An 8544-nucleotide genomic window follows, 5' to 3' on the forward strand; every position below is an offset into this window, starting at 1 on the left:
CTCGCAGACGTGGCCCTGGATCTCGGCGGGGAGCACAACGATCCAAGACACCAGCACAAACACGAGCACATCGAGATGGAAGCCCAGGGTGACCCAGCGGGAGCGGGGCCAGAGCACATTTCAGGCTTAAGACAGAGCTCCTCGGAAGGGGCTCTGCGTTATTTCTTGGCATCTCCCCCTCCTGGAATTGCCAACATTCCTTAGAAAAGTTAATTTCTACTTATGGAGGCTCAAGGGCCTGAGAAACGACAGGGAGGTGCGTGGGCTCGGGACCACCCAGCTTTGCTGCGGGGGAGCCCGGCCCCAGCAGCAGCTCCCACCAGGGGGCTGTGGGTGCCGAAGCCCACCCAAGCTCTTCACCATCCCCACACCACGTCACCTGCCCGCAGACGCCAGCCTAAAATTGGGAATAACAACCAGACATTTAGTTCTAATCCCCTTTCCTTCCTTCCCGGCGCTGCCGTGATGAGTTACGGCTGGCTGATGGATGTCCCCCTGCTGACGGAGACCAAACCCCAGTGACAAGTCCAGCGACCCGCTGCCAGCAGCTGTCCCAAGGAGCGATCCGCAGGAAAGCGGCCCAAACACCGCTGATCCTGGGCTGAGCGAGCGCTGCTCGTTTCCCCATTCGGGCAGAAAGGAAAGCAGCCCCGGGCGCAGCGTTCAAAGGCAATCTGTCGGGATTAAGTTGCTGGCGCTCAGCGGGGGCTGCTCAGTGCTGCCAAGGCATCAGCTTTCCACCCCGCCTTGCCCTTTCCACGGCAGTGACACGTCGCCGTGTGCCCCGGGAGCTTTCAGCTCTTCCTCTGCCGAGGGGGACACCAAACACGGAGCCCCGCAGCCAAGCTGCTCTCCTGCCCCCCTCCACACATCCCCAAAGCATCACCAGTGGTGATGGTGCTTTGGGACGACCCCCGGCACGAGGATGCTGGGGCTGGCTCTCTGTCAGAGCAGGGCGGTGGATGTGGCCACCGTGGTTTTGGAGCTGCTGCGGAGCCCAAACCCCCAAGAACTGCAGAGTTCAGGGCTGCCCCTGGGGGTTCGTGCATCCCAGCAGCTTTGTGCTACCTGTATGTGTCCAGCCACCACCTGGTAAATTGCTTCCCAGCTCTTTGCCTTTAAAAACAGACCACAAACAGCTTTGTGTGTCCAGGGTGAGGTTGCAAGGCAGTGTCCTGCACTGCCCCTTTGCTTTGGGGTTTGTGTACACGCTTGTTTCAGAGCCTGCAAATAGCACAGCCTTGCTCCACCCCAGCTGGGCACCGAGGGCTGGCAGCGCTGGGCTGCTTAAAAATAGGAGGGAGCTCAGCATGCTCCTGGGGAACCAACCTTCCTGCCCTAAGCAAGCGAGGAGCAGGGGATCCTCAGCCAGGTGCTGTCTCCTGGGCCTCCAGGCTCCTGTTGCCCTGCCAGGCACTGCACCAGCAGCAGGGACCCCATTTGTTTGCTCACGGGGACTTTCATCCCCACACCGCAGCCCTGCAGCAGCAACCTGACCCCACAGTGAGCAAGGGGGATGTCTTCAACCTGGCCTCCGTATTGGACTGATGAATCTGTGGCCATTCCCCATAGGAAAAGCAGCTTTAGAAAGAATAGCTCCTCCAGGATCACTTTGCCCAGGACCCGCTGGGCTCATAGGATGCCAAAACCACTTCCCACCCTCCCCAGATTGACTTCTTCCCCGAATTACCAGAGCTGTGCTTACCAGCTGTTTCCTGCAGTCTCTAGGCTTGACACATCCTCGACCAGCACGTAACCTGCTTTTTCAGAAATCTCACTGGAGGAAATCCTAAGTTTATTTTGCCTCCAGCTACGGAGCCAGGTCCTCGCCCCGGTTACTCAGCCAAAGCTAACCAGCTACCCACAGCTAACCCATTACTCACAGCTTTCTTCCCCCAGATACTCACTTGCCATAGTATAGGATTGTTTCTGGTCTAATGGCTCCATCCAGGTGGAGGTGAAGTTCTACCTGCAGTAAAATAAAGAGAAATCAGTGTTGTACTCCTAGAGCTGCAGCAGAAGCTTACAGGTAGGTGGGTGGTGCTAACGCAGGTATAAATGCAGCTAACACAGGGCAAAGTCATGAAAAGGAAGTGCAAAACCATTTAAAAATGTTTATTTTTGAATATCTAAGTATCGTCCAATTATTTTCTTATTCCTACTGCAGGTCACAGATTTAAGAGATCTTCCAAATTTATTGTGTCTTCAGGAATCTGCACACTGCTTCGGGAACTGCCCTACCCGTACTTAGCTCGCATGGCTTGGAGTTTGGGAAGATCTGAAAACAAAAACAGCAATACCGACCCTCAAACGAGCATCAATTAACTTGATAAGAGCGTCATTACACAAGAAGTCAGGCTTCACTTCCACAAATCTGCTCCGGGTTTATTGGTAATTACCAGGCATTATCACAGCCTGCAGGATTTCTAACACTACAGGAGTCCCAAGGTACAAGGTGCTGTAAGCAAAAGGACAAGAGCTGTCCCATAGTGCTCACAAGCTTCTTTCAAAATAAAATGCTTAAGTTAAAACGGGACAGTAAATCAATTCAATCCTCTTTCCTTATTATTGCTTAAACAATGCATTTTGGAAGAGGCGCCACAGAAAAGAGCCAGCTTTCTCCATTAGTCAGCTGTGACTTCGGAGGGACATGACAAATACATGACAAATGTAATTTGGAAGTTGAGCTGGGAAGGAAAATCTTAGCTGTAAAATGTTACAGCTAGATCTTATTTCCAGAACTGTCTGCTTTTAAGCAACAGAATAGCCTACCATACAAACATGGATATTATATACATTAAAGGAAGGACAACGAAGCACAAAGCAGTTACTGGGAGGGAATGGCTGCAGGACCAGCTTTGCTCATTCCAGGTCTTTCAGATGTCAGTGAATTCAGGCATCTGAGCACTAAGCTACCCAGAGAGAGACTGCCACACTGTACAAGGTACAACTGGGGCCATTACCACCTAGGAAACAGGTTTGTACGAGGTGACTCAGGGATATTTCCTCTAGCCCCGTAACGCCCCGTACAAGCCAGGCGTGCTTTGTGCCCAGCTCATGGTTGAGGTTCTCAGCAACCAGGACTGCTACTGAAGTCCATGGCTGCTGGGGTGCAGCAGCACTCAGGTTTGGAAGATGTGTGGGATGGTCACAAAGCTGAGATGGTGCCTGCACCGGTGCAGCAAACGCTGAGATGCAAAGTGTGGGTACCAGGCTTGGGGCAGCGCGAGCCACCAACCCTGTGCTGCTGCAGCCAGCCAGCCCAGGGGCCAGGAATATGGCCACAGACACGGCAGGCTGTAAAAGGATATTGCTGTCACTTCTCCTACCCTTAGGACACGATCTGAACCTACAGAGATGAAGATTTTTAAAGGGCAAAGCTTGATCTTTCCCCCTGCCCGGAGTTGTGCAATTCTGCTTACGAGGACTAAATGTCCCGAGAAGCAGCAGATAAAGTAACAGGCTGCGGACACGATCCGCGCTGCCAGATGTGGACGCCTGGCACGTTTTCCACTCTTGAGCTCCGATTCCAATTTCAAAACCGCACGAGCTCCATTCCTTGAGGTTTTCAACAGCCCTTGTGACCTTCTGGTGGAGTTACAGGCTTGAGACGCACTCGCACTGATAGGAAAATCCAGCGGGGTCTGCATACCCCAAACATCTCTCGAACGATCCCTACAAGAACATCCCAACGTGACACGTCCAACAATGGGACAGCAAATTTAGCGGTGTCCTTCACCATGCGAGCCACCTCCTGCTGCTGCAGGTGAGATGCTTGCAAGGCAGCAAGGCTGCTCTCCGACACCAGCGGGCTCTTCCTCTATGAACTTGCATTTCTTGGGGCCTGGAGGTACCCAAGCAAACCGCTAAGAGCCTTGGCCTCAACCCAAAACTTTGTGGGGTTGATCCCAGGGGTCATTTCCTGCAGCTGGCAGCTGACCTGGGCTATTTAGACTCTTGGGACATTTAGGCAAAGAATTAAAAGCAAGCCCATGAGGGCGAACACGGGGCTCAGCTCCCCAGCCGCCTCCTGCGCGAGCTCCGCCAGCCCTGGGTCCGCAGGAGGCTGCAGAGCTCCACTGCAGCTCCCAGCTCCCTTCTGCTGTGTTTGCTCTGGGCAAACAAAGCTTAAGACTTTTGCAGATGGAAGTGGGCGACACGACCTTGCTTTAAGCCCAGTGCCCAGATAAAGATGAAAGCTTTCACTGAGCTGTGGCTCCAGGAGATGCAGCCTGAGCAGAGGCCAGGCGGAGCTGGCAGACCCAAACACGCGCATCTCACCCCGAGCCCTCCGATTTATCTGAGGCATGTGCATTAGTGGGGATCTCCACACTAGGTCCAGGACCCGAGCAAGTCAATAAAATCCCCCAGTTTTGCTAGAGAGACGTCCAAAGCCCCAGTGATGAGTTCAAAGGACACGAAATGCCCAAACGTATGTGCTCTGAACACACAGGACTCCTAGGAAGGCTGTGAGAGCAGGCAGTGCTTGCTGTTTCTATGCAAAAATAAGCACTTTTAGATCAGGCCCTGTGCCTGGCACACTAGGGCAGTTATCAGCAAGATGTTGTGGCTTTAAGCAAAACAAAATGAAGCTTTAAGGGTTCTGGCTTGACCTCTCTCTTCTGAAAACATTGTCATGTTTTATTTCCAGCCTAATAACCTTCAAAATAAACTCAAACCCAGAAAACGGTACTGCAAACAAACACGTTCCAAGTCGGATTATTTTCAATTTAGTAAAATGAGGAGGACAAAAAATTAAGTAAACATTCAAAGCGTTTCCAGCTACAGCCAACCCAGCAGCACTTCTCTCTTACTCTCTGGTTTGCTCAGCGGACCACAACAGAGCAGTTCGCTGCTCAGCCTGCCTGCTACGCGGCGAGGAAAGCCCCATCCAGCCCAGGGCACTCAAGGGGTTTGTGTACCAGGTGTTTGTTCTTTTACTTTAATTTTGTTTTGATACAATGACCACAGTCAGCTGGTTGGGGCAGAAGCTGAAGAGCCCTAAATCTGGGGTAAAACCTTCGCCTTTTTATTTTGACCATTTCTAGCAGATGTTAATTGATAAGCCAGGCAGCTCCTGAGGTTTCATCATTTTAAAACCCTAGCAAGTGACTTTGGTAAGGATTATTTATCAGCACATTAAGAGGTGATAATCTGAGGTTTGCTTTATTGATTTCAATAATGGAGTGATTACAGCTCTGACTGGTCAAGATGCAGGGCAGAACAACAGTAATCAAAATTCCACAAGAGATAAGATGAATGCTAACCCCTGCAAAAAGAATGAACTGTGTTCCTGAAATACAGATTTTTTTTCCCCCAAATATAGATTTTTTTTTTCCTGGGAGATACACTCCCAGGAGCTAAGCTGTGAACTTCATAACCTTGCCATAAATCCCTGTTTTGGAAGCAACAGGTGAGGCTGGACCAGGAGGGATGTAAAGGCAGCAGAGACACGGTATTATTCCCAAGCCCAACGAAACCCCTAAATGCCTACTGGTGGACAAACCTGGGGGTTTGAGTCTTTAAAAGAGAAAGGGGTCGGATTGCAACCTGCTGCTCCATGCAAGAGATGTTTGTGCTTTCTAGGGAAGCATTCACACGATGTGTTGTGGCTTTGGTGGCTGGCCAGGAGGATGCTGAGTGGTGTTTGGTGCCTCCCCTCGTGGCATGAGCCACTCAGTCTCCCTGCATGGAGCTCCTGGTGCTGCTGAGCCATGGGATGCTGATAAGAGAAGGGGGCTCTGAGTCACCTCCCAGGGACAGCAGTGCCCTGTCCCTGCCTGAGCCACGTGGGGCTGGAAGGAGACAAGCCTTCGGAGCAATAAAACCAAAGTCCTTGCCCTTCGAGCGGCACCAACCAGCCTCAATTAATGCCATCAGTGATGGGGTTATCAGGGAACGTGCCTGCGCTGCGTACCGGAGCACAAGCATGCACAGCACTGCTCAAAGCACAGCAGAGCCCGATGCAGCCGGGGGTCTCCAGGATGCTGCCAGCACCGCAGCTCAGCCCCTACTGAGCTGGCTGTGCCAAAATAAATGTCATCCTCCTCGGGGCAGCCAGCTGAGACCTCGTGCACTTGCACAAAGCAGTGTGAAGGCAAGGGGTGCCCAGCCAGGGAGTGCTGGGAGACCGATCCTATCTCCCTGCAATTACCAGCAAGTTATTATTATTATTTTAAGCTTTGCACCCAAGGCAAAATACCTGCACTATCTGCTCAGCACAGCCAGGCTGCTCTGTCTTATGCAGCTGGAGGACAGGACCCTATGGCAGAGCTGGCACCTTAAGTGACTCCTGGGTCAGGTCACCTGGGGCTCTGCTGGCCATCGATGGGGACACCGACAGCTACAGCGAGAGGTTTTTAGGGCTGGGATTTCAGCTGTGTCAGGCTCCCCGTTTTGGTGGCAAGCCAAAGGAAAAGCCCCCAGGTGACCCACAGAAGTGGTGCAGGGTGACCTGCAGGATGAGCACCACGTGTCCCTGGCCCCCTGCGCGGACACGGGCTCTGCTGGGGCTTCGGAGAGCCTGGCCTCAGAGGGAAGAGGCTGATGGTTGGTGTCCTCAGTCTTTTCTGCTTTTTTATGGCTTATGATAAGCAGGGGTCAAAGTCACCCCATAGCAGCCCCAGCAGCTCCCTGCCTGCCTGCCGCAGCGGCTGGGAGTCAGCGCGTTCCCAAAAAGCAGGCGGCAGCCCCGGCCCCTCGCCTGGCTACCAGAAACGTCCCTAACGCACAAAACTGGCTGTTCCCAATGGCAGGGGGTCCCGGGGGATGAATAGGGGTGATCAGGGCTCATTAACTGACTTCAGATCTCGTTTTTTCTTCCCAGTCCTGACTTAGCAGGTTCGCAGGGCTGAAAAGGACTGCCTGACTCATGAAATCCGGGCTCGTAACGTTGACAAGCAGACAGCACAAGTTTGACCTTAGCACACAAACATGGTGTGGTTTCCCCAGGTCTCTCTCTTCTGCATCCTACTGTCCCACACAGAAAAATCAGGAAGAAACATGACTGAAAGAAGAACTTAACTTGCTTCTTTTGGACCAAAATGTAAAACCGCTGGGGTAAACCAACAGCGTTTGTTCTCAGTGGAGCTGATGAAACGCCAACGTCTCCTAAAACTGAAGCGGCCTGAGAAGAGCTTTAACCACCCACAGATATCAGTGCCCCCTGGATTTCGGTATCAAGGTTTGCCTGCCGGTGGATGGGTCTCCTCCCTTGGGAGGGAAACCTCAGGCAGCAACCGACTGCGGCGTGTGTCAGATGTGCGCACGGAGGCTTTTCCAAGTACGCCGTGCTGCTCTGGTGCAAGCTCAAACAGAGTGATAAATGATTTAGGGGTGGTGGGGGATGCAAACAGTAGGAAAAAAAATATTTAAAAAAAAAAACAACAAACACACACACACTCAAAACCACGCTCTGAGGTTTTCAAAGGCAGTCTTCTTCCTCAGGAAACCACACATGCTTGCTGCCTCTCACGTTCTCCCAGAGCTGCTGGGAGACCCCACGCTGCTTTCTGTCTCCTCTGTCCCTGCCCACAACCCACGGAGCCCAAAGACACCCAAAGAAGAAAACCCTTCCCCATGTGCCAGCTTACCCGAGACCTCAACCCAAGAGCAGAGGTTTCCCAAGGAAAAGGCAGTGCTCTGCCACCAGATGGGTGGCTCTTGCTGAACACACCTGCTTCATCTTCTCTCACCTCTCTTATAACCCGATTAAGAAACACGTTACTGGATGATCCTATCTGGGGGATATTTATACAGCAAACAGTGAGACTGGAACAGTGGAGCACCCCCAGATAGCAACCACCGGGGTGGTATCCTAAGAATAACAGAACTGAGCGCTTAAGAGATTGAAAGAGAAAGAAGAAGAAAACAAAACAAAACAAACCCCAAAAGCGGTGGGGCTGCCGGACCCCTCAGCGACTTGCCACCCCCCAGACCATGCCCAGCGGGGGTCCCAGCGCCTCGCCTGCCCCGGGGCGCGCAGAGCCCGGTCGGCACAGGCGGGTGGCACGGCTCAGCACGGCTCGGCACGGCTCCCAGCGCGGTGCACAGTGCAAGGACCTGGGGCACGGTGCACAGCCCCGAGGCACGGAGCCGGTGCCCAGCCCCGGAGCACGGTGCCCAGGCGGCTCCCAGCCTTGTGCCCGGTCCCGGTGCGCGGGGCACGGCTCCGGAGCAGGGCGCGCAGCCGGCTCCCAGCCCGACAGCACCGCAGCCGCCTCACCTTGGGCCCGTCGAAGACCCGCAGCCCCTGCTCCATGCTGCCTCCACCGCCTCCTCAGCCTCCTCTGCCTCCGCTGCCTCCCCCGGCCGTGCCCCGCCCCGCTCCGCCCCGCGCAGCGCCGAGCCCCGGGGGGAGAAACCCGGGGGGGCCCCGGGGACTCCCCGCCCCGCAGCGCCCCGGCCCCGCGCCCCCCAGGCGGGGCCGCACCGGGGGCAGAAGGCGAGAGGTCGCAGCCTGCCCTGGCTGCGGTGCTCAGCCGGTGCGGGGATGTGGCTTTGTGGGGGTTTAGCCCCAAAAGAACCGCCTTGTTCTTCGGTTTT

General features: G+C 54.1%; 1 protein-coding gene across 5 annotated transcripts in view; it reads right to left on the minus strand.

The window, feature by feature from the left end:
• The window catches only part of ADA (adenosine deaminase), a 31689-nt gene extending 23345 nt beyond the window's left edge, over positions 1 to 8344 (minus strand). For all 5 annotated transcript variants that reach the window (XM_068700773.1, XM_068700772.1, XM_068700771.1 and 2 more), the window contains exons 1-2: positions 8225 to 8344; positions 1908 to 1969 (exon numbers count right to left, since the gene is read on the minus strand). In XM_068700773.1, the coding sequence (XP_068556874.1) occupies positions 1908 to 1969; positions 8225 to 8260 (98 nt within the window). In that variant the 5' untranslated portion in view covers positions 8261 to 8344. The remainder of the gene's footprint in view (positions 1 to 1907; positions 1970 to 8224) is intronic.
• Positions 8345 to 8544: the final 200 nt, after the last annotated feature.

The sequence above is a fragment of the Anas acuta genome, chromosome 16 (assembly GCF_963932015.1).
Source record: "Anas acuta chromosome 16, bAnaAcu1.1, whole genome shotgun sequence".
NCBI lineage: Eukaryota > Metazoa > Chordata > Aves > Anseriformes > Anatidae > Anas > Anas acuta.